General features: G+C 58.0%; 1 protein-coding gene across 2 annotated transcripts; it reads left to right on the top strand.

Moving 5' to 3' along the window:
- The first annotated feature begins 1,807 nt into the window (after positions 1–1,807).
- RPS6KA4 (ribosomal protein S6 kinase A4) lies at positions 1,808–18,120 on the top strand. 2 transcript variants are annotated; one of them, XM_056801515.1, is made up of 17 exons: positions 1,808–2,548; positions 2,697–2,722; positions 3,225–3,443; positions 3,510–3,625; positions 3,697–3,804; positions 4,186–4,266; positions 4,346–4,449; positions 4,550–4,700; positions 8,472–8,636; positions 8,759–8,887; positions 10,098–10,231; positions 10,604–10,697; positions 11,257–11,430; positions 11,998–12,192; positions 12,603–12,762; positions 12,985–13,148; positions 16,897–18,120. In XM_056801515.1, exons 3-17 carry the CDS (start codon positions 3,287–3,289, stop codon positions 17,110–17,112), a joined length of 2,148 nt encoding a protein of 715 aa, XP_056657493.1. In that variant the 5' UTR covers positions 1,808–2,548; positions 2,697–2,722; positions 3,225–3,286; the 3' UTR covers positions 17,113–18,120. The 2 variants fall into 2 exon arrangements, with proteins under 2 accessions (XP_056657493.1, XP_056657494.1); XM_056801516.1 differs by having other exon boundaries at positions 2,265–2,548; positions 2,697–2,768.
- The last annotated feature ends 6,811 nt before the right edge of the window (positions 18,121–24,931 follow it).

The following is a 24,931-nucleotide window of genomic DNA, read 5'->3' as shown; positions in this document are numbered from 1 at the left end:
AGGGGCCTCCTGCTTCCTCCGAATGGCACCTCTTTCTTTAAGATATTGTCCCAGCTGGGGGACCCTGGGCATCCCTTACCTGCATCGGCCCAGCTCTCCTATCTTGGTCTAAGAAAAGAAGGGTTTAAAAATAAAATAAAATAAAATAAAATAAAATGGGGCAGATAGGTGGCTCAGTGGATAGAGTTGGGAGGTCCTGGGTTCAAAGCTGCCTGCAGACACTTTTTAGCTGTGTGACCCTGGACCAGTCACTTAGCCCCATTGCCTAGCCCTTGCCCAGAGGTTTTACTAAGACCCCAGAAGGCAAATTTATCTAGATTCAAGAAAGAACAGATATATCTATCCACCCAGGAGCTCAGCCTGGCCAGGGCCCTTTTGCTGGGGGTTGGAAGGCATGTGGGGCCTGCTTCTGGGCTTGGCTCTGCTACGGGGACCTCAGGCAAGCCTCCTCTAGGCCTCTGTTTCCCCATCTGTAAAACAGAAGCCCACGATGTCTGCCTTCCCTGTCTGCTGAGGCCGGCTCAGACATCCTCCCATACACTTGGTGAGGCAACAGCCGCCTAAGCAATCTTGGATTGTCCCAGCAGACTCGGGCCTCAGTTTCCTTATCTGCAAAAGGGGAGAGCGCCCAATGATGTGTGACGCCTAGCGCTGACCTCCTGAGGGGGCAGGCCGCCCGGGTGACCCCATCCCCTCTTGTCAGCCAATCCCTCCAGGGTGTTGGGGTTGGGGTTTCCAGGACAGCTTTGCCTGGAGCCCTTGCAGTGCCCTCTGCTGGACAGCAAAGCATTTGGCTCCTGTCCCTGAGGGGAGGCCCAGCTGGGGTTCATGGACTCAGGCCTGCCAGGCCTGGGCACTGGTGAGATCTGAGGCCCCTTCCTCAGGCCCTGGTGCGGGGATGGTGGCGCCCTCAAGGCTGGCAGAGCATTACTGCCCTGCCACTCTTTGGCCCTGGAACCAACACTGAGTGTGGACGCTAAGGCAGAGGGGAAAAGTTGAAAAAAAAAAGATTCTTCCTAATCCCAGGCAGCCCTGAGCACTCGGGACCTCGGTCTCTTCCTCTGTAGGGCAGAGATGACATCCTCAGAGCGGCTGGGGGCTCTCTCTGCCTGTGTCCCTCCCCCTCTATACCCTGCGCTGGCTCCGTGGCCTCCAGGATCACACAGCCAATGCCCTGCCTGCCCCCTGAGGGCCCTGGACCCCTGCCTCCACCTCCCCTGCTGCTCCCTGGTGGGTTTTCTTTGATCCGAGGACCCTCCCCCTCCCCAGCTGTTCCACAAACAAGATCCTGCAGGTCTCTGGGCTTCTCAGTGGCCTCCCAGAGCCCAGACCCTTCCTGCCTCTGCTCCAACCACGGAGCTCCCTGGCTTCTGCAGCAAGCCTCCCTCCCTGCCTCCCTGCCTCCCCTCTGGGGTCATTCCTGATTTATTCTGTATAGAGCCCCTGGGGGGGGGCAGGGCCTGCCTTGGGCCATTTCCCCCCTTTAAACCCTCCCCTTCCGCCCAGGATGAGGCAGGGGTTGGGGGTCCCCCAGCTGGGAAGTGTCTGAGGCTGGATTGGAACCCAGGACCCCGCCCCCCCCCCCAGCCGGACCGGCTCCCCTTCCAGGACCCAGTCAGCCACGAGGGCGTGTTTTCTGACTGACTGATGGGGGGGTCCCCAGGCCTCCTCCCGGGCTTTGGGGGGGGGCTCGCCCAGCCAGGAGCGCGGCCTCAGGGCACAGCCAGGCCAGGCCGGCGCAGGCCCGCCCCTCCCCCCGGGCAGCGAGGGGGCTGCCTGCTGCAGGGGGTGCGGGGGGAGACAGCCGGGTCCTGCGCTGTTGGCCTGAAGTCTCCGGTGCGGGCCGCCGAGGCTCAGGGCTGTGGGGGAGGGGCTGGCCCGGCCCCCCAGGTCGGAGCTGGGTCCCGGCAGTGCCGGCTCCGGGAGCCTCTGAGGCCCGGCCGACCCTCACCTGGTCAAGCGGGGCGCTGGCGGCGGGGGTCCTGCCGGGTCACAGACCCAGCGGGGCAGCCCCTTCCAGCTCCGGGCGGAGGGGGCCGCCAGGGCAGGCGCGCCCCCCACAGGGCTCTGGGGGAGTTCATTCCTTGGGTGAGGAGGGCCCGCTCCGGCTCCGGACTCGGGCGGAGGCTCGCGGGGTCCGTCCTGCTCCACGTCCTGGGTCGCCTGGGCTGCGGCGGCGGCGGCGGGCGGCCCGGACTGTCACATTCCGGGGGCCTGAGTCAGGCCCCGCGGGGCGGGGCGGGCAGAGCCGAGGCTGGCGCAGCAGCAGCAGAGGCGGCGGCGGCGGCGGCAGGAGCAGGAGCAGGAGCAGCAGCAGCAGCAGCAGCAGCAGCAGCAGCAGCAGCAGCAGTAGCGCGGCCCGGGAGGCGGCACCAGGAAGCGCCCGCCCCGGCTCTAGCCGCCATGTAACCGGCGCCGCCCGGAGCCGCAGCGCCGCCGCCGCCGTCGTCCCCGGAACCCCCGGAGCCTCCGAGGCCCCCGGAGCCCCCAGCCATGGGCGACGAGGACGAGGAGGAGGGCTGCGCCGTGGAGCTGCGGATCACGGACGGTGCGCCCAGGGGAGGGCCCGGCGGGACGCTTGGGCGGGAGGGTCGGGGGCCGGCCCGGCCAGGGCGGGGGAGGGCAGGGGGTGCTCGCCGCCGCCCCCCGCGGGGTCTGGCCCTCCAGGCCGAGCGCTGCCTGTTCTGTGTCCACAGCCAACCTGACCGGGCACGAGGAGAAGGTGAGCGTGGAGAACTTCGAGTTGCTCAAGGTGCTGGGCACGGGAGGTGAGGATGCCCCCCCGGCCCGCCTCGGCCCCCCCTCCTGGCCAAGCCCCCTCCTGGCCTCCCCACCGCGGGCTGCAGCCCCGGGGCTCGGCCAGGCCTCCCCCCGCTCGTGGCCTAGCCAAGGGGTGCCTTCTCCCCTTCCCAGCCTGGCATGTGCCCCCTGGCACGCCGCTGGGCAAAGCCAAGCTTCCCTGGTGCCCGCTGTGGCTCAGCGGGCTTGCACGCCTGCCCTGGGAGGCATGGGTGGGCACCCCCCTCCTCCTCCCCGGGCCCCAGCTTCCCCCCAGGCCTGGCCCCCTCAGGGCACGCTGCTGGGCAAGGCCAGGCTTCCTGGTGCCTGCTGGGGCTCCCTGGGCTCCCTGGGCTCCCTCCCCTGCCTGCCCCTTCCTCCTCCCCTAGAGCCCCCCCCATGCCCCGCCCCACCCCCACCTTCCCGCTGCCCCCCCCCCCCCCCAGCCTACGGGAAGGTGTTCCTGGTGCGGAAGGCAGGCGGGCACGACGCCGGGAAGCTGTACGCCATGAAGGTGCTGCGCAAGGCGGCCATCGTGCAGCGCGCCAAGACGCAGGAGCACACGCGCACGGAGCGCTCGGTGCTGGAGCTGGTGCGCCAGGCGCCCTTCCTGGTCACGCTGCACTACGCCTTCCAGACGGACGCCAAGCTGCACCTCATCCTGGGTATGCGGCGGGCCGGGAGGGCGGGGGCGGGGCCTGCCCGCCCGCTGACCCCCCCTCCCCCCCCAGACTACGTGAGCGGCGGCGAGATGTTCACCCACCTGTACCAGCGCGAGCACTTCGCCGAGGCCGAAGTGCGCGTCTACGGCGGCGAGATCGTGCTGGCCCTGGAGCACCTGCACAAGGTAAGGAGCCGCCGGGGGGCCGGGCCAGCCGCCCGCCGGGGCCTCCCTGACGCCTCTCCCTCCTCCCCAAGCTGGGCATCATCTACCGAGACATGAAGCTGGAGAACGTCCTGCTGGACTCGGACGGCCACATCGTGCTCACGGATTTCGGCCTCAGCAAGGAGTTCCTGTCGGAGGAGGTGAGCTCAGGCCTCAGTGTCCCCGTCTGGAAGATGAGGGCCATTAGCAGGCCTAGACCCTTCCGAGCCTCCCCAGCCTGGCACACAGAATCCCTTCCCGCGGCCTGGCTGTAGCCTGGGCCCACCGGATGCCCGTGGGCGGCTGGTTTGCCTTTTATGTGGGCGGGCAGTGCCCGGCAGTGCCCGGCAGTGCCCGCAGCCCTCCACAGCCCTGGGACGCAGGGCCCGCCCTGCCCCCCCTTTTACAGATGGGCATCTCGAGGCGGGTGGTGGCCAGGCCGGCCGCAGACCCCTCCTGCCCGCAGCTGTGGGCGGGCCCCTGACCCCGCCTGTGCCCCGGGTGCGGGCAGGCCTGCCCGCTCTGACGCTGTTCCCCTGCAGAAGGAGCGGACCTTCTCCTTCTGCGGCACCATCGAGTACATGGCTCCCGAGATCATCCGGGGGAAGTCGGGGCACGGCAAGGTCAGCGGGGCGGCCGGGCGGGGGTTGGGGCGGCTGGCCTGGGCTCTGCTCTCACCCCGCTGCCCCTCTGGCTCCCTAGTCCGTCGACTGGTGGAGTCTGGGCATCCTCCTGTTCGAGCTGCTGACCGGGGCGTCGCCCTTCACTCTGGAGGGTGAGAGGAACACGCAGGCCGAGGTCTCCCGGTGAGGCGCCCGGGCCGAACGGGCGAGGCGGGGGTCGGGCCGGCGGGGCGGAGGAGGGCTGTCGGTGATTCTCTTGCCCGCTCTCCTCCCACCTTCCCAGGCGGATTCTGAAATGTAACCCTCCCTTTCCCTCCCGGATCGGGCCCGTTGCTCAGGACCTGCTCAAGAAGCTCCTGGAGAAGGACCCCAAAAAGCGGCTGGGGGCGGGGCCGCAGGGGGCCCAGGAGGTGAAGGATCACCCCTTCTTCCAGGTGAGGGCCAGACGGGGAGTCCCCTCCCCAGGCTCTCCGGCGAGGGCCGCGGGATGGGAAGGGGACGCCGGGGTCCCTCGGGCAGCCTCTGGCTTATACCGAGCTCCATTCAGCTGCCCGGGTACAGCCCTGGGGAGGCGGCCAGAGTGACTTGGGGCTGGCCCCAGAGCGCCAGCGCGGGGAGGCCGGGAAGTGTCTGAGTCACATTGGAACCCAGGACCGGCTCCACCCCAGAGTCACCCGGCACTCCCCCCCCCCCCCAGGGGCTCCTAATCTCCCTCGTTCTTTTCCTGATATCCTTCCCCATCCCCCGACTCCCTTGGAAAACGAGCTAGCCCCATGCCAAGCCCTTGGCTAGCACCGGAGAATCTCTGTGGCCTTCATTCATCAAATGCAACACAACGTGGAATGGGTGCCAGGACAGTCACGTGCTGCAACTGTGCCTCGTAAGTGCAGTCCTAGGAAAACACGGGCCGGAGCCCAAAGCCGCGCTTCCCAGCCAGCCGTCGGCCCCTCCTCCGAAGCGTCCGGCTTCAGGGCCTTCATGGCTTGCAGGCCTCGGAGGATGAGGACGGCCCCCGCGGCCCCCGCGACAGCCTCGGCACCGTCCGCCGCCGAATGGAGAGTAAAGCGGGACCCGATGCACGCGCAGGACCTTCCTGTTGTTAGCCTCCTCGGGGGATGCCCGCTCGGGCTCCTGTAACTGTCGTCGGCCTTCTCGACGGCCCAGCTTCGGCTCCCGGCTCTCACCCTTGCCAGGTTCTTCTGCGGACAGGCTCTCGATGAAGCGGTGGCCCATAGTTTCCAAGAACCCGCTTCCTTTTTCTCCTAAACCCCGGAATCAATACTTCGGCCTTAGGTCAGTGCTAAGTACTGGTTCTGAATCGACACCAAGTATTGGTTCCAAGGCAGCAGAGTGGTAAGGACTAGGAAATAAGGGCTAAGTGACTGGCCCAGGGTCACCCAGCTGAACGGGTCTGAGGCCGGATTCGAACTCAGGATTGTCTTTAGAACTGACTCTCCGTCCACGGAGCCACCCAGCCCCCTCCAACTCCATGCTTCCTAAGGTGGATGTGGATTGTGTAACTGCTGGCCTTTGGGCAAGTGGGCAGAGCTCAAGCCTCTCTCGGAAACAGAGGTCCAAATTGGATGGTGATGCCCCGATCCAGCTGTCTTGCTGAAACCCTTGGAAGATGCTACCACCTCCGAAGCACTGGAGTGACCGATGAGCCAGCAGGCAGTGGAAGAGCCCCCACCGGGCAGGAGTCCCCGGGCTGGGACGCCTGCGAGAATTTTGTAGCAGAGGCTTAAAGCTTTAAGAATCATCAGAGACAAGAGATCTGGAGAAGAGAAGACGGGCTGGTCAAGTCATGAGAGACAGGGAGAGACAGAGAGAGAGGGAGAGAGGGAAGGAGGGAGAGAGAGAGAGAGAGAGAGAGAGAGAGAGAGAGAGAGAGAGAGAGAGAGAGAGAGAGAGAGAGAGAGAGAGAGAGGAGAGAGAGAGAGAGAGAGAGAGAGAGAGAGAAGAGGGAGAGAGAGAGAGAGAGAGAGAGAGAGAGAGAGGAAGGAGGGAGAGAGACAGAGAGAGGGAAGGAGGGAGAGAGAGAAGGAAAGAGCCAGAGGAGAGAGAGAGAGAGAGAGGGAAGGAGGGAGAGAGAGAGAAGGAAAGAGACAGAGGAGAGAGAGAGAGGGAGAGAGGGAAGGAGGGAGAGAGAGAGAGAAGGAGGGAGAGAGAGAGAGAGAGAGAGAGGAAAGGAGGGAGAGAGACAGAGAGAGGGAAGGAGGGGGAGAGAGAGAGAAGGAAAGAGCCAGAGGACAGAGAGAGAGAGAGAGGGAAGGAGGGAGAGAGAGAGAAGGAAAGAGACAGAGAGGAGAGAGAGAGAGGGAGAGAGGGAAGGAGGGAGAGAGAGAGAGAGAAGGAAAGAGACAGAGGAGGGAGAGAGAGAGGGAAGGAGGGAGAGAGAGAAGGAAAGAGAGAGAGGAGAGAGAGAGAGAGAGAGGGAAGGAGGGAGAGAGAGAGAAGGAAAGAGACAGAGGAGAGAGAGAGAGGGAGAGAGGGAAGGAGGGAGAGAGAGAGAGAAGGAGGGAGAGAGAGAGAGAGAGAGAGAGAGAGAGGAAAGGAGGGAGAGAGACAGAGAGAGGGAAGGAGGGGGAGAGAGAGAGAAGGAAAGAGCCAGAGGACAGAGAGAGAGAGAGAGGGAAGGAGGGAGAGAGAGAGAAGGAAAGAGACAGAGAGGAGAGAGAGAGAGGGAGAGAGGGAAGGAGGGAGAGAGAGAGAGAGAAGGAAAGAGACAGAGGAGGGAGAGAGAGAGGGAAGGAGGGAGAGAGAGAAGGAAAGAGAGAGAGGAGAGAGAGAGAGGGAAGGAGGGAGAGAGGGAAAGAGGGAGAGAGAGAGGAAAGAGAGAGAGACGGAAAGAGAGAGAGGAGAGAGAGAGGGAAGGAGGGAGAGAGAGAGAAGGAAAGAGACAGAGAGGAGAGAGAGAGAGGGAGAGAGGGAAGGAGGGAGAGAGAGAGAGAGAAGGAAAGAGACAGAGGAGGGAGAGAGAGAGGGAAGGAGGGAGAGAGAAGGAAAGAGAGAGGAGAGAGAGAGAGGGAAGGAGGGAGAGAGAGGGAAAGAGGGAGAGAGAGAGGAAAGAGAGAGAGAGGGAAAGAGAGAGAGGAGAGAGAGAGAGGGAAGGAGGGAGAGAGAGGGAAAGAGGGAGAGAGAGAGGAAAGAGAGAGACGGAAAGAGAGAGAGGAGAGAGAGAGGGAAGGAGGGAGAGAGAGAGAAGGAAAGAGACAGAGAGGAGAGAGAGAGAGGGAGAGAGGGAAGGAGGGAGAGAGAGAGAGAGAAGGAAAGAGACAGAGGAGGGAGAGAGAGAGGGAAGGAGGGAGAGAGAAGGAAAGAGAGAGGAGAGAGAGAGAGGGAAGGAGGGAGAGAGAGGGAAAGAGGGAGAGAGAGAGGAAAGAGAGAGAGAAGGAAAGAGACAAAGAGGAGAGAGAGAAGGAGGGAGAGACAGACAGAGAAGGAAAGAGACAGAGACAGAGAGGAGAGACAGAGAGAGAGAGGGGGGGGGAAGGAGGGAGAGAGACAGACAGAGAGAGAGAGCCCCAACTCACGGGCAGCTCCGCGTTAGGAGGAAGGCGCCTGGTCCATTGGGTGGACCCTTGGTCTTGAGCATGTAGGAGGACATGGATGGTAGACATGGATGGGCTCCACCACTCAGCAAGGGCCCAGGCCCATCCCAGGACTGGCGAGTGTGGGTGCCTCCTGCAGCGATCCCAGAGGCGTTTCGGCCTTGGCCCTCGGGGCAGCGACGTCCAGGACCCTCCATTGCGGGCTGTCACAAGCCGTCGAGAGCTTCTGGACGAAGCGGGGCCGGGCCTCTGGCCCGTTTAGACTGGCTCCCTTTTGGAACTCGGGGTTCTGAGGGGGGCCTTGAGCAAGCTGCTGTGAGGTGTGCGCAGGCCCCTAGGATGGAGGAGGCCTGGACGGCCCGTCTCCACGGAGGGCTCTTCCAGCTGGGATTTCCCCGGCGCTTGGCCCCAGAGGACAGGACTCGGGCCAAAGAGGCCGATGCGGGCCAGTTTCGAGGAGTTGGAGCCGTCGGAGGACGGGTGGCCTCTGGGGAGTGGAGGAGGGGCCGGCTGCCCCCTCTGCTGCTCGGGGGGCTCCTCGGGTCCATTTTGGCCCTCATGGCGTCCTCCCACGCGGAGGGACTGTGGCTCTGACCAGGCACCCCTCCCCGGGCACCCCTAGGTGCCTCTGACCTCGTGCTCTCCCCTCCACAGGGTCTGGATTGGGCCGCTCTGGCTGCCAGGAAGGTCCCGGCCCCGTTCCGGCCCCAGATCCGTTCAGAGCTGGACGTGGGCAACTTTGCAGAAGAGTTCACCCGGCTGGAGCCCGTCTACTCGCCTCCCGGCAGCCCGCCCCCCGGGGACCCTCGCATCTTCCAGGTCAGTCTCCTGGGGGAGGGGTGGCCGCCCGAGGCCTCCCCGGGCGGTTTTCTCTGCTCCCGCCCGCGATGGTGGCTGCGCCGTCTCCTCCCTGCCGTCACCTCCGGCCTCTCCCCCTGCAGGGTTACTCCTTTGTGGCCCCTTCCATTCTGTTCGACCGGAACAACGCCGTGATGACCGACGTCCTGGAGCTGCCGGGGGGCGGGGACCGGCCTGGCCGGGCGGCCGTGGCCAGGAGCGCCATGATGCAGGTGGGGGAGAGTCCTGGGGAGGGCACTGGCGTGTCCTTAGGGGAAGACCACGAGGCCCGGGGGTGCCGGGGGTGTCTGGGGGTGCCACGAGGGTGCCCGGGGAGGGGTGCCTGGTGGGGGTGCCGGGGGGTGTCGGGGGGTGCCACGAGGGTGCCCGGGGAGGGGTGCCTGGGGAGGGGTGCCTGGTGGGGGTGCCGGGGGGTGTCGGGGGGTGCCACGAGGGTGCCCAGGGAGGGGTGCCTGGGGAGGGGTGCCTGGTGGGGGTGCCCCGGGAGGGGTGCCTGGTGGGGGTGCCCGGGGAGGGGTGCCCAGGGGGTTCCTATGGGTGCCCGGGGAGGGGTGCCCAGGGGGTTCCTAGGGGTGCCCCGGGATGGGTGCCTGGTGGGGGTGCCCGGGGAGGGGTGCCCGGGGGGTTCCTATGGGTGCCCGGGGAGGGGTGCCTGGTGGGGGGGCTTGGGGGTGCCCGGGGAGGGGTGCCTGGTGGGGGTGTCCGGGGGGGTGCCGGCGCATAGGGCAGGACCTCTAAGGAAGCAGCACCTGAGTTAACAAGGCCACGGATGTGTGGCTCTCCTGGCACACCTCCGTCTAGCGATTTGGGCCCGTGTGGTCAGCAGGCTCTTGGGCTGCCCCGGGCACACGTGCTGGGCGCTGGGGGTCCTTCTCTCTCTCAGACTCCGTGGGGGTGGCCGGGGATGGGGCAGGCCGTCCACGCCCAGAGAAATGAATCCTATCTGAGAATAGCTTCTGTTGGGAGGGGCAGCTGGGTGGCTCAGCGGATTGAGAGCCAGGCTTGGAGACAGGATGTTCTGGGTTCAAGTGTAGCCTCAGATACGCCCCCGCTGTGTGATCCTGGGCAAGTCACTTCCCCCCACGGCCTGGCCCTTACTGTTCTCCGGCCTTCAGTAATACGGATTCTAAGACGGGATGCACAGCCAGGAGGTGGGCCGGCCAGAGGGACGGACGCTCAGGAAAAGCCTGTGCAGGAGCCGGATTCCGGCGGAGGCGGCAGGCAGGGAGGGAGGAGATGGGGAGCAGCTGCTTCTCTCCGCCTCGGAGTTAGGGCCGAGGGCGGAACGCTGGGGTCTAGGCGTGGGTGTCCCTCATTAGCCCTGTGACCTTGGGCAAGTTACTTCCTAGCGGTGGGCCTCCTGCTGCCCCAGTCCTAGGCTCTCAGGGGTGACTGAGCTGGCGGCCTTCTTCCTCCTCCCAGGACTCGCCCTTCTTCCAGCTGTATGAGCTGGACCTGCGGGAACCCGCCTTGGGCCAGGGGAGCTTCTCCGTGTGTCGCCGCTGCCGCCAGCGTCAGAGCGGGCAGGAGTTTGCCGTCAAGATTCTGAGCCGCAGGTACGCGGAGGGCAGCTCGGGGGCTTGGAACTAGGGTGGGCGATGAGGGCTTCGTCCTAGGGCGCTAACGTTCGCTGTCAGCCCTCCAGAAACAACAGAACTCAGCCCCCAGTTAGCCTGTCTTAGAGTCAGTACTGCGGATTGGTTCCCAGGCGGAAGAGCGCTAAGGCCTAGGCCATGGGGGTGAAGGGACTCGCCCAGGGTCACCCAGCTGGGAGGGGTCCGAGGCAGAACTTGAACCCAGGTCTTCCGGCTGCCCCCGCTTCTGCCCGCTGCTGCTAAGTTGGTTAGAACCCTTAGTGAAAAAGAAGTGAAACGGGGCCCGAGGAATCGGCGTGGCTTCAGCTCCTCTGCTCCTTCCCTGCTCGCTAGGCTGGAGATGAACACCCAGAGGGAGATCGCGGCCCTGAGGCTTTGCCAGTCCCACCCCAACGTGGTGAAGCTCCAGGAAGTCCACCATGACCAGGTGAGGACCCCCAAAGGTCGCCCCACTTCCCCTTTCCCCGGAGGGGGCGGCCCTGGAGAAGAGACGTTAAAGGGGTGCAGGAGCCCCTCGTGCTCGTCCCGCGGGCAGCGCTGGGGAGGGAGAAGGACCCACCCTGGGACGTGGGGCCGCCGGTGCTTTGTTGGTGGAGCTGAGCGCCGTCTGGGGCCGGGAGGGCTGGCCCCCCGCAGAGCAGAGCTCTGAGCAGGGGGACGTGGAGGCGGGCTCTGGCTGTGCCCCGGAGGAATGGGCCGCCTGGGCCCCTCTGCCCAGGACGAGGCTCTTGTCAGGCCCACGGGGGCCCCCCCTTCTCAAAGCACAGCTTGGCCTCCTCCAGGCAGCCCAACATGGATTGGGGGTTCTGGGTGTCTTCTGCCCGTTTGCTGCCTCTCCAGAGCTCTCGTTGGGGGAGCCTCGGGGTGGGGCTGGGCTTCTGGCAGGCGGGGGGGGGGGGTGGCTCCTGCTTTGGCCGGGGCGGGCTCAGGGCGGCAGAGAGGGGGGGCGGCGGGGGCTGAGCGAGGCCCTCCCCCTCCTGTGCCAGTACCACACGTACCTGGTGCTGGAGCTCCTGCGCGGCGGCGAGCTGCTGGAGCACATCCGCAAGAAGCAGCATTTCAGCGAGTCGGAGGCCAGCCAGATCCTGCGCAGCCTCGTGTCAGCTGTCAGCTACATGCATGAAGAGGCCGGGGTGGTGCACCGGGACCTGAAGCCCGAGGTGAGGCCGGCTCCCTCCCCTGCTGGCGGGGGCCCTGCCCCATCCTGCACTGCCGACCCTCACACCTTCCCCTGCCCTTCCCCCTCAGCCCCCCGAGGTGTTAGGTGCCCTTAGGACGGGGACCCTCGGAGCTGGGGGGCCTTAGAATATGGACCCTCAGAGCTGGGGGGCCTTAGAGCATGGACCGTCAGAGCTGGGGGGCCTTAGAGCATGGACCCTCGGAGCTGGGGGGCCTTAGAGCATGGACCCTCGGAGCTGGGGGGCCTTAGAATATGGACCGTCGGAGCTGGGGGGCCTTAGAGCATGGACCCTCGGAGCTGGGGGGCCTTAGAGCATGGACCCTCGGAGCTGGGGGGCCTTAGAGCATGGACCGTCAGAGCTGGGGGGCCTTAGAGCATGGACCCTCGGAGCTGGGGGGCCTTAGAGCATGGACCGTCAGAGCTGGGGGGCCTTAGAGCATGGACCCTCGGAGCTGGGGGGCCTTAGAGCATGGACCGTCAGAACTTGGGGGACACTGGGGAGTCCTGGTTGCCCACCCTGACCCCTTTTCCTTGCCCGGCCCACCAGAATATCCTGTATGCTGACGAGGCCCCTGGAGCCCCAGTGAAGATTATTGACTTTGGCTTTGCCCGCCTGCGGCCTCAGAGCCCCGCGGGGCCCATGCAGACCCCCTGCTTCACCCTGCAGTACGCCGCCCCCGAGCTGCTTGCCCACCAGGGCTACGATGAGTCCTGTGACCTCTGGAGCCTTGGGGTGATCCTGGTACGGCGGCAGCCCTGGGGGCAAAGGGCGAGGGGCACCCCACAGCACGAGGGTTGGCCTGGGGCTCATTAGAGGTGGCTGGGTGACCCATCGGATAAAGCACCTGAGCCTGGAGTCAGGAAGACTCAAATTCAGCCTCAGACATTTACTAGCTGGTAACCCCGGGCGCGGCACTTACCTGCTTTTTGCCTCCGTTTCTGGGACTGTAAAATGGGGATAGTAATTGTGCTGCCTCCTGCGATCGTGGGGAGCCTCTAGCCCAGAGCAGGCCCTCCCTGAACGCCAGCTGGCACCTTCAGCTTCCCGGGACGAGAGGCTTGGCCGCAGGCCAGTCCATCCCGTGGATCCTGGGTCCTGGCCTTGGAGGAGGAGAAGAGAACCCAACCGCTCTTGTCCCATCTCGCCCCCAGTATATGATGCTGTCCGGGCAGGTCCCCTTCCAGGGGGGTCCCGGCCGGGGAGGACAGAGCCAGGCAGCTGAGATCATGAGGAAAATCCGTGAGGGCCGATTCTCCCTGGATGGGGAGGCCTGGCAGGGCGTCTCGGAGGAGGCCAAGGAGCTCGTCCGAGGTTCGGGGCCTGGGCAGGCCAGGGGAGGCGCGCCGGGTGGGTGGGAGGCTGGAGTCAGGGACTGGGGGAGGCTCAGGGAGCTGCGGCTGTGAGGCAGCCTCCGGGAGCTTTGGGAGGCTGAGGAGCTGTGGGCCCGCCCCTCGGGGTCAGCGGCAAGGCTTCTCCCCATGCCCTGTCCCCCTTCACCCCCCATCCCAACAGTGACTCCTCTCCTCTCCCTAGGACTCCTGACCGTGGACCCTGCCAAGAGGCTGAAGCTGGCGGACCTTCGGGGCAGCAGCTGGCTGCAGGATGGCAGTGCCCGCTCCTCCCCTCCCCTCCGGACCCCAGATGTGCTGGAGTCCGCAGGGCCTGCTGTGCGCTCCGGGGTCAATGCCACCTTCATGGTGAGGGAGCTCGAGGGTAAAGAGCGATGCTAGTGGTGGTGAGCCTGTGGGTGCTTCTGGGGCTGTTATATGGCATCTGAGACTCTGAGCAGGAAGGGACCTCACCGATCCCACTTTTGATCTCTCAGCCTTCTCCTTGCAGTCCCGCAGGGACGGCTGTCTCACTACCTTTCGAGGAAGCTGATAACTAAGTGTGTCCTTCTTTGGCTGGCTCTCTGCGCCTTCCCCTCCTCCCTGCTTTGCCCCAGTTCTTCCATCTTCTACAGAGCACCCTGAAAAGACTCTCCCAAGGGCCCTGAATCTCTTCCAGGGTAAACTTGGCCACATTCTCCTACTGATCCTTATCCAGCCTGGTTCTGAGGCTCTTCTCTGGACACGTTCCAGCTTGTCCTTGTCTTGGAGCTCCCTCCTTTCAGTGTGGCCTATGGGTGCCATACCCCAGATGTGGTCCAAACAGTGGAAAGGTGGGTGGCACCAACACCTCCCTGATCCACCTTTCTTTCTTTTCTTAAACTCCACTTCTGTCTCAGAATCAGTACTGGGCATTGCTTCCAAGGCAGAAGAGCAGAAAGCACTAGGCCATGGGAGTTAAGTGACTTGCCCAGGGTCACCCAGATAAGACATGACTAGGGTCAAATTTGAACCCAATGCCTCCCCTCTCTGGACCCGACTCTCAGTTCATTGAGCCATCTAGCTGCCTCCTTGTCCCACTTTTCTTTTTTCAAAAAAAACTCTTACCTTCTCTCTTGGAACAATACTAAGTATTGGTTCCAAGGCAGAGGAGTGGTTAGGGCTAAGCAACTGGGGTGAAGTGACTTGCCCAGGGTCACCTAGCTAGGAAGTGTCTGAGGCCAGATTGGAACCCAGCACCTGTTTCTAGGTTCTCTCTTCACTGAGCCATCCAGCTGCCCCCAGGATTAGATGCTTGAGGGCCTACTTTCTCTGAATTGTGTGCAAGAGTGAGCTTTTCCACTCTGCCCAGCTTTCTCTTCCTTCTCTATCCCAGACTCTCAGATGGAGGGTCCTTTGCCCCTTGGGTTCCTGTCATTTCTCCTTCAGCTTCCAGTTCCTCTTTGCTGGTGAGAGACTCAGGCCCAGACTCAGTTCCTCCTGCTGCTTCCTACCCCTTTTGAAGAAGGAAACCATCATTGAGGCGAGTTAGGAATTAATCAGCTGTTCTACTTTTTGTCAGAGGGCTGAAATCCCCCATCATTATAATACGATGCTTTAGGGGCAGGGCTGTGGGACTGTTTCCTTCTTCTGTGTCCATAGTCTTTCCTATATTCCAAGAGAAGTTCAGAGACTTTCGAGCTGTGTGACCCTGGGCAAGTCACTTTCCCCTTTCCCCTCAGTTCCTCATCCACAAAATGAGCTGCAGAGGGAAATAGCCAACCACTCAAGTATCTCTGCTCAGAAAACCACAAAGGGGACTATGAGGAGTTGAGTTCAAATCCAACCTCAGATATTTTCTAGCTGCATGACCCTGGGAAAGTCACTTAATGCTGCCTGTCTCAGTTTCCTCATCTGTAAAATGAGCTGGAGAAGGAAATGGCGAACCACTCCAGTATCTTAGCTGTGGGACCCTGGGCAAGTCACTCTTTTTGCCTCAGTTTCCTCATCTGTAAAATGAGCTGGAGAAGGAAATGGCGAACCACTCCAGTATCTTAGCTGTGGGACCCTGGGCAAGTCACTCTTTTTGCCTCAGTTTCCTCATCTGTAAAATAAGCCGGAGAAGGAAATGCCCAAACACTCCACAATCCACAAAACAATTGAACAAAAGACACTATTGCTTCTCTTTCTCTCTGTTCAATTTTCACTCAATTCTCCTCTACGCTTCACTCTAGTTTCCTGAGATGTCCATCTTTCATTCATGGCTTCTTCTCCATCACTGTATTCTGGGTATGATCTCATCCTTCGGAGGCTCAGTGTTGCCCATGTGGTCAAATTTGCCTCTTTGCCTTGGAATGAGGCGTTCACCGTGTTCATTCCCTTGTTTTGAGCCTGTGTGTATAGACCCATGGGCTCAGTCGCTGATTCGAGTATTGTTCCTTTCCTTTTCCCCATGATGCTCTAGCCACCCTCCCTTACATCTCGACTGACTAGCACATGCATGTGAGCAATGTTTTGCTAGCTTTCTATCTTCCATTGAAAGCCTTTGAATGGGTCAGATTTACAAGAGTCAGGGAAATATCCTTCTTAACCCTCCTCGGGGATACACTAGCCCTGTCCAGAGCCGGCCCTTCTTACAGATTTTAAATTGGGGTCCCACATCTAACCCTCGACCGTGAGTCTGTCTTTTTAGCCTGAATCAGTCCTGGAAGCCTCTGCCTTCAGTGGACAGAAGTGAATAAAATCCCAGGCGGGCTCCACAGGGCTTCATTTTCTTGCCTCCAGTTTCATTTTATTTACCAAAGTCAGTGGATTGTGATGAGGTTTCTCTTAAGGATCTAATTTGACCTCACAAGGAGAAGTGGCAGTATTTCTTTCGTGACACATTTGGTAGCTAAAAGTTCTGGAGCAATATATATATCATTTGACCCCTTGGCATTTCTTCCATTCTGCCATCATCCCTGATAAAGAAATCAGCACAGTGGAGAGAGCGCTGCCCTGGGGTCAGGAAGACCTGAATTCAAGTAGGGTCTCAGAAATTTGGTGACTGTGTTACTCTGGGCAAGTCACTTTGCCTCATTTTCCTCATCTATAAAAGGGGGATGATAATAACTTCCACCTCCCAGGGTTTTGGTGAGGATCAAAGAAGATAATAATTGTAAATCACTTCACATAGTGCCTGGCTACATAAATGATAGCTGCTGTTGTTATTATAGCACCAGACATAGCTGCAGTCAGCCTGTAGTAGATGGGAATCAGTGGTAAAATGCTCATTGTGAGCACTTATACTTTGGAAACTGGCAAATATTACGAATCAGGGCTTGATTTATTATTTTTCCGATTGTATAGACTTAAAAATGTAGGAGAAAATGTTGATAATGCAAACTAAACTTAAGTGTGTCATATGTACATTTTTTGGGGGGGAGAGAGGGAAAGCTGGTTGTTAAACATTTACCAACAGACCACTACATTCCACCAATCCTTTTGTTCTCTGCTAGGAGCAAAACCAATTGCTTAGTACTAATAGAAACACTGGTGTGGATTTTCTTCAGGTTTTTGGACTGTTGTCCTTTTAGCTGGCACTTCTTGTGTTTTCTAACCCTCCATCTTCAGCCATCTTCTGCTGTCTTCTACATGAGGGTCTCAGGCAAGAGTCCTTTTTCCAAGGCTTTCAGGAAGTCTAATTAGCCATTGCTTTTCTCTTCTTCCTAGAGCTCTCAGAAGATGGGAGCTAGAAGAGACCTCTGAGATGATCTCTTCCAACTCTCTCCTTTTTTTTCACATGGGAAAACTGGTTCCGGGGAGGGGAAGGAAGTTACCGGCCTAAGGTCATCACCCTGGTGCCTGGGTCTGGATGCCCTGTCTGGTTCCCAGCGATGACCTCTTTCTTCTTGGAGAACTCTTGTGATACAGTTAGCCTGGACCTGAGGGGAAGTGTGGAGGGCTGCTGCCACAATGGAGGAGAAAGCATCTGTTTCCACTGTGGCCTCCTGTTATTTTTGGCTTGAAGGAGGGGAGGAGGGATGTGAAAGGAGGAAGTGAGGCTGTCCGGCCGCCAGGCGCTGGGTGACTGGGAGTGTCTGGGCTGCTCTAAGAGTCCCAAGTCACCTCTTCTCTTCTCTCGTGCCCTCTCCACTAGGCATTCAACAGAGGCAAGAGGGAGGGCTTCTTTCTGAAGAGTGTGGAGAACGCTCCTCTGGCCAAACGTCGCAAGATGAAGCTAGGCAGCTCCGAGCCAGCCCGCAAGGGTTCCCCTGGCCCTCCCCCGGCCCCTGCCCCCTCCACCCAGGGACGAGGAGCCCCACCTGCCAAGGGGGCTCCTCGCCGAGCCAAAGGCCCCCTCTCTCCCTCCTAGCGGGGCTAGGCAGGGAGCTGGGTGAGGGAGGCTGCCTGTGCCAGGGGCCACTGTGACCCTGGGGTTGGAGAGGGAGGTCAGCCCTGTGGAGAGGAGAACCTGACCCTGGGAGGAGAAAGTGGGGGGGTTCATGCCTCTCGATTGGGCCTGGGGGAGCCGTCCTTGCCTGCCCCCTCCCCCATTTCTTCTAGGCCGTTTCTCTCTCCTGGACACCCTTGCCCCGGGGGGCCCTCCCCTCCCCAGCCCCTTCCTTCCCTCTCCAACCCCCCCCACCCCCCCAGAGACTGAGACAAGTATTTTTATAAACAGAGAACTTTTTTAATGTCTTTCCAGGTAGAGTTAGTGATGCAGGGATTCTGAGTGGAGCAGGGGCTGCAGGGCCTGCCCGCCTCTGCCCCTGGGGAGGGGGCAGCCGCAGAGACTAGGGCTGCTGCCCCCCCAGGCCTGCTTGGTGGGCTGCCCTTCCTCCCTGGCTCCTTGTCAGCTTGGCCTTTAGCCAGCCAGGCCTGGGCTTGCGAGGGGCAGGTGAGGCCTTTCAGGCCCGCCTCTCCTCCTCCCTCCCACTTCGTGGCCGTAGTGAGGACCCGGGCAGCCCCTTCTTTCGCTGCCTGGGGGGCAGGCCCAGGGGGCCCCCCACGTCAGGAAGGGGATGTCGGCCCTGTGTCCCAAACTGTCACTTTATGGGGCGTCTGTGCAATTCTCTCCACCAAAGACTGAAAGTCTCGTGGAAGCCGCTGCCCCCTGGGAGGGAGAGGGGGTGCCAGGGTCACTGTGAGCTCACTGTCGCCTCCTTATCCCAGACCTTCCAGGTGGGCCTCCTCCCATTGCCTCCCTCCCTCCCTGGGCCGGGCGGCACCCCCTCGGACGCCCCTCCCCCTGCTTTTGGCCGCTGCCCCTGGCTTGGGGGAAGGGGTGCTGGGGAAGGGGGGCTCCCACACTGCTTCTCTGGTCACTGCCTCAGCCGGCCCAGGCCGTGCCTTTGACTTCAAAATAAAAATCCCGTCCCGACGTCTGGCTGTTGTGCTTTTGTAGCATGGCTGTGGGGCGTGTGTGTGCGCCGCTTGGGGACCCGGACGTCCGCCCACTGTCGGGGTGGCTGGCCGGTCTATGTGGCCGGGAGCCAGACCGGAGAGAGGGAGGGCCAGGGATGGGGAGCTCGATTTGGCCCCCTCCCTCCCTGGGACCTTTCCTGGCTGAAGGCCTCGAGTCCGGAGCCCAGGAAGGTGTATGTGTGTGTGGGGACAACCGTCCTGGGGTCGGAGGCCTCACCCCCAGGGGCGCAGTGGAAAGAGGGCCCAACCTTGGGGGGCGGCAACAACCCAGCCCAGCATCGGTTCTGTGGACTTGGGGCACGCCTGGGGTCTGCAGGGGCCTGGGAGCCCTTGAGCTAGAGGAGGAATAGATCCGATTCGGCTGCTAGGCTGGGGATACAATAAATGCAAGTTAAACTTTTGTAGAGGTTGAGGCAATCAGGAAGGGCTTCCTGGAGGAGGGAGTGATTCCACTGAGCCTTGGAGGTGCGCAGGGAAGGCATTCCAGGCTTGAGGGATGGCCTGGGCAAAAGAATGGAGTCGGGAGATGGTGTGCCGGGTGTGAGGGGTAGCAAGAAGGCCAGGTAGGTCCCAGGAGCCTGGGCCCTTGTAGGTGGAGTGCTCTGGACTCCCCAGGCCCGGGCCATGCTGCAGGCTTTCCCCTGGCTCCTTTCTTCCCTTTTTTTCCTCTCTCTATAGAATGTCCCATCAAAGCCTTGAGGCAACCTGAGAGGTAGCTGCAAGATTGAAACAGGCTAAAAGGGACCTGCCCAAGGTCACACAGCTAGTTAGTGTATGTTTGCTTATTACGGAACTAGAAAATTCAAGTGATGGATTGCCACTCTTCATTCTCCAGAGGAGACTCCTAATGGGGAAGTTCTTCCACCAGTGTACACTAGTGCCTGCTGTGTAGTTCTTAGGGAACCACCTGGGGCCCCCTCAGTGACTGGCCTCTGGGCATGCAGATACACAAATGCCCAGGGTGGATCCTCAGGTTTTCTGGCTGCCCACTGTTAGCTCTCTATGAGCTAAGCTATGCTACCTTAGGCCATGGTGCTGGATCAATTATTTGGGTATCACCACGGCCTCATTCTACTTATATATATATATATATACACAAAAATATATACATATATACATATATATATAAGAATCAATACTGTGTATTGCCCAGGGTCACACAGCTAGAAAGTGTCTGAGGTCAGATTTGAACCTAGGACCTCACATCTCTAGGCCTGGCTCTCCATCCGCTGAGCCACCCAGCTGCCCCCTCAACTCATATTTTCCAATGGGGCTCAGATAGAAACAGTCCTGGGAGAAATTCTTCTGCTGGTTGTATTCCTTGATATTCAATGTTTTATGGACTATTATGGCAAAGGTGGATCAAATAACCAATTTTATAGTCAAATAAAACAATTAGAATGTCGACTCCTCCTCTGGAGACTCCTTGAAGGCATCCATGGTACAGGATAATAGAGATGATGTTTATCCTGAAGTGATGATTATTGTCATTATTAATGCTAATAATAAAAGCAATAGCTAGTATTTCTAGACAGCTTGAAGGTTTGTGAAACACTTTACCTAATGATCTCATTTGATCCTCCAATGACCTTGGGGGGGGAGAGAGAGAGACAGAGAGAGGGAGAGAGAGACAGAGACAGAGAGAGAGAAGGAGAGGAGAGAGAGAGAGAGAGAGAGAGAGAGAGAGAGAGAGAGAGAGAGAGAGAGAGAGAGAGAGAGAGAGAGAGAGAGAGAGACAGAGACAGACAGAGACAGAGACAGAGAGAGAGAGAGAGAGAGAGAGAGAGAGGGAGAGAGAGAGAGAGAGAGAGAGAGAGTGAGAGTGAGCAGATATTATTATATTCATTTTGATCTGGAAGCGGAGGACCTAACTTCAAAACCCATGTTATCCCTTACTGTCTGTGTGAACCACACCCCGGGCAGAATCTCTTCCATAAAATGGGGGACTGGCATTAGAGGGTCTCCAAGACTCTTTCTGGCCCTAAAATGAGGATCCTGTGATTTCCAGTGCCTGGAAGATCCATCCTGGAACAAGAGCAATGCATGATGCCCCTGGGGAAATGAGCAGGGGTGAGACAAAGGTGGGCATTGACAAGCCACTGAGCAGCAAGCTGCTTTTGAGGAAGGATGGCCTGCCAATAATCACCCTCCTGGAAGAGTCACTTCTTGAGCATTTATCATGGATGAGCACTATATCTCATTCATCCTCCTTATAATTGATACATTCCCAGAGCTAGAATTTGGTGATTTTGTAGGGAATGCAAAATTTTTCCCAGGAGGAAGAAATGCGCTGCGGGTACAGCCAGGAGATATGACATCTTTTCCTCTTTCCTTCTGAGGCTGTGTCAGGATGGAATCTATCCACAGCTCCCCCAGGAGCTTTCTCTATCCCCTTTCCTTCTTTTTAAGTGCATCTTGAAGTAGCTTAGGGTGATTTGAATAATTGCAGCCAGTTTCTTCTGGCATTTCTTTAGGATTTAAATAGATAATTAGGGAGAAAGTAGTGTGGAGTCAATGAATACTGGAGTGAGGGAGACCTGACTGAAAATCCAGCTCCAGAGATTTACTAGCTTTGTAACCTTTGACAAGTCAATTAAACTCTCTCCGATTCTCTTTTCTCATCTGTAAAATGGGAACAGTAAGAACATCATTTAAAATGAGATAATATTTATAAAGTATTTTGTAAACCTTGAAGCATGTAAATGCATTGTAAACATTTAAATATTATTTATTTAATTAATAAAATATTATTTAAATACTATTAAATTAAGTTATTTTGTCAGAGTTTGAGAAGCTTGGAGTGTTTACTTGGGTGGAAACATCCCTCTTGTGTCTGAGGGGGGAAAGGACAGTTGGGCCTGAAGTTATATTCAGATGAAGCACTTGTCCTGGCTTCAAGACAGAGATGGAAGGCCTCTCCTCCCTGGACAAGGATTTGTGAGGCCAAAGGTTGACTCATAGACTCAAGCTATAAGGAAACTTGAGGTCATTGAGTACATTTTACAGAAGAGAAAACAGGCTCAGTGAGCAGAAATGACTTGCTCAAAGTCACAGAGATAGGATTTGAGGATTCAAATCCAGAACCTCTGACTCCCAAACCAGTGCTATCTATTAGAATATATAATGAACTACTTTATCATGCTTTTTGTCGTTTGTAAAAGCCCCTCAGATGGGCAGGACTGGGACCAGAGTTCCCCAGGTAAGGGTGAGGGAAAAAATGAGAGAATACAAAGGTTGAGGTCAGAAGGGTCTCACCTTGCTGATTTCAGGTGAGCACAGTTTATTGTAAGCTGGTTGCATCTTTTAAAGGTACAGACCACAGAAAGTAAAAACAATCCTCTGAGAAAAATCCCTGGGAAAGTGTAACAATAATTATAGATACAGCACCTGGGATAAGATAATGTTTCCAAGAATTGTAGATACAGCACCTGGGGTAAGGTAATGATTCCAAGCATCATCTGGGTTCATGGAACAGTCAGCAACAACATGTCTTGCCAGCAAAAACATGTATTGTTATGAGAAGCCTAAAGAAGGTGAAAGAGAGGGCACCTGGACCTGTTCTCAGACAGACTGAGTTTTCGACCTCTTGATGAGGGCACTCAGATCTTTATTTTAGATGGGCTCTGAGTTATCGACCTCTGACGGTTGTTGCCAAGTCATTTTCAGCATGTCAGACTCTTTGTGACACCATTTGAGGTGGTCTTGGTAGAGATACTAGAGTGGTTTACCATTTCTTGTTCTAGCTCATTTTACAAATGAAGAAACTGAGGCACACAGGGTGAAGTGACTTGTCAGGATCTCATAGCTAGGAAGTGCCTGAGGCTGGATTTGAACTCAGGTTTTCTTGATTATAGGTCCTTATCATACGATCTCCTATCTTATCTGGTGGTGTTTCACTGGACTTGTGAACCAGGAAAACTTGTCTTTCCAGACACACCAGAGTAGTTGGGAACTTTTACCCTCTCTAGCCAGTGGGTATGGCGTCCAATGTCAGAGAACAATTTACTCTGGTCGGTTGTTTGCCTGTTGACCCTTTAAATTTCCCAACAGGACATAAGCTTCTTGAGGGCAGGGGCTGTTTCATTTTTTATTTTTATTTCATCCCTGGTGCCTAGTTCGGTGACTCGTATGTCTTAAGCTTAAGAATTACCTATCAAATAGAATTGAATTGGGCTTTTGCTTGTCACCTGTTGGGGACTGTCGAGCAAGGAGCCTTGGGAAGCAGGACCTGCAGGGAGCCCATTGGAGAGAGGCTGCTCATTGTAGCGCTCTTCACTTTCACTTTTTAAGTTCTGTTTTCCTTTCTGTGGCCTTTAAATGAATCTCTTCTTCCTTACTTCTGTCTATTCTGGGCTTGCAAAGGAGAGTGGAGCTCAGCTGTGAAGTCATTATTTCCCCTGATTTTCTGGGTTGGGGGCTCAGAGAACTAGAGAAATGAGAAAGTGCCCAAAGGGAGCCTAGACCTTTTGGGTAGCAGGGATTATTCATGCAAGGTTACACAGCCAGATGGAGTCCTTGAGGCAAGAGGGAGCCAGAATGGCTTAGGGTCCATTGTTTTAGAGGTGGGCAGGAAGTCAGGGTCGTACAGTCATTTTCAGGGTCTCCCCTTCCCCCATTCATTCTGACCTTGATTAACCCTCACTCAAAGCCAGCTTTGGCTCCCTAGCTCTCCCAGGCCCCTGAGTCATCTCGGAGAGCTTGGCTGTTCTTTCAGGGACCCTGGAAGGCTGGTCCCCGGGACACTTCCCGTTGTGGAGCGGGATGGGAGGGGCCCAGCTTTATTGCCTTTGTCTCGCCAGTGGCCAGGCTGTACTTCCAGGATATCAGTCCTGTTCTTTCCCAATAACTGCTGGTGAGTCATGATATTCTGAACGGGAACCACCCTCGGCCCTCCCTCATGAAGATGCTGGGCCAGTGCAACAACTTTTGCCCTGATGGTCTATAGTATTTTCTGGTCATTCTCCTTTAGGACACTCACAACTTGTAGCTGCCCCTTACTCTCTGTCCTAGTAACTCTAGGGCAGAAGGGCAAGAGTTACATAAAGAGGGTTAAGTGACTTGTCTAGGGTCACTCAACTAGGAAGTGTCTGACGCCAGATTTGAACCCAGACCCTGTGACTCCAGGCCTGCCAGCGATCCACCTAACAGCACTTCTAACCTTATTAAGATGTGGAGGAGTGCTGGGTGAGAACTTGGGGAAGCCAGGAATTCCGAGTTCAATTGAGTTAATGACTTGGTGCAACTCTGCCTCACTTAAACCCAATTCTTGCACAAGTCAAGACATCGCCCCATGATGTCATTCATTGGCCCTCTTGGAAAATGAAGGCACTTTGCAAATATCTCACAACAAGCCTGGGGGTAGGTGCTGTTCTGATCCCCACCTGAGAAAACCGAGGCTAAGCCATTTGCCCCATGTCCCACAGCCCGTAAGTATTCGAGGTTAAATTTGAACTCAGACCCTGCAGACTCCAGGCCCAGGATTCTCAGAGAGAGCATCTGTCCTGAGTTAGTCCATCCCCCATGGAGCTGGGGTGAGAAAAGTCCCTTAAGCACTTTGGAGGGAGCGAAAACCCCTGGATGGCTTGAGATGAAATGGGTTAGAGTCAGTCCGAGAGTCAGTCACATCCTGCGGGGCTCTGACAGAGACAGAAAGCTGCTTTGGAATCCACAGTCCCAGTGGCAAGTCCACCGGAGGAGGAGCAGCGTCATCCGGTCACTGGGAAGGAGTTGTCTGCCGGCTGCCCAACCTCTCTGACCATAGACTGACTTTGCAATCTCCAAAGGCTCAGAGGACTGAGAGCCAGGCCTGAAGATGGGTTCGGATCTGCCCTCACGCACTTCCCAGCTGGACAAGTCCCTTCACCCCCATGGCCTTGCCCTGACCGCCCTTCTGCCCTGGAACCAAAACACAGTATTGATTCCAAGACACGAGATGAGGGTTAAAAAAAAGAGGTCAGAAGTGGGACTTTTATGATGGTGGGGGGTCCTAGAGAAGCAGTGGCTCCTGGCAGTGAGAGGTGCGTTGAAGACAAAGTAGCTGCCCTGAGCCTTGGCATCTTTGATGTCTGACCAGGTCTAGGCGCTCCACAGTGCCTGCCCCATCTGCCCGGTGGTTTACTAGTCTGGATGCTGCAGCTTCTTGGAGAGTTGGGGGACAGGCGGGCACCAGAGCTCAGCAAGCGCTCCCGGGGGAGGTGCTGGTCCTTCTGGAATACTCACACCCCATGGCACACAGTAGGCACTTTATCCATGCCTGTTCTCCCCTTCACTTTGCAGAGGAGGACATTGTCTATTAATGCACGCGGTTATTTGCAAGGCTTTCCCCATTAGAGCGGGAGCTCCAGAGATGGTCTTTGGCAGAGTTGCACCAAGTCATTAACTCAATTGAACTCGGGGCAAAGTGAGAGGGGGTGTGTGGACTTTCCTTTGGTCTGGCCAGTGCTGATCTCCATAGAGCTCAAGGCTCATTGCTCCCAGTTCTCTCTGCTGAATCTTGGGTGCAGAGTGTGTGATTTTTATTACCCGGGACCCTCCGCCGGACCCTGGTTTTCCTCTCTGGAGAAGAGAGCAGTTCTGTCTCTAAGATTCCTCCTGGCTCAAAATGGGCATTTTTAAATTGAAAATTCGTATTTAATTGATTAATTAAGAATATTTTTCCATGGTTCCAGGATTTGTGTTCTTTCCCTCTCCACCTCCCGTAGCCAATGTGCAATTCCACTGGGTTTAACGTGTGCCATTGACCCATTTCCATATTCTTGATATTTGCA

This window comes from Monodelphis domestica, chromosome 6 (assembly GCF_027887165.1).
Source record: "Monodelphis domestica isolate mMonDom1 chromosome 6, mMonDom1.pri, whole genome shotgun sequence".
In the NCBI taxonomy this organism is placed as follows: domain Eukaryota; kingdom Metazoa; phylum Chordata; class Mammalia; order Didelphimorphia; family Didelphidae; genus Monodelphis; species Monodelphis domestica.
This window is presented reverse-complemented; position numbering and strand designations above follow the sequence as displayed.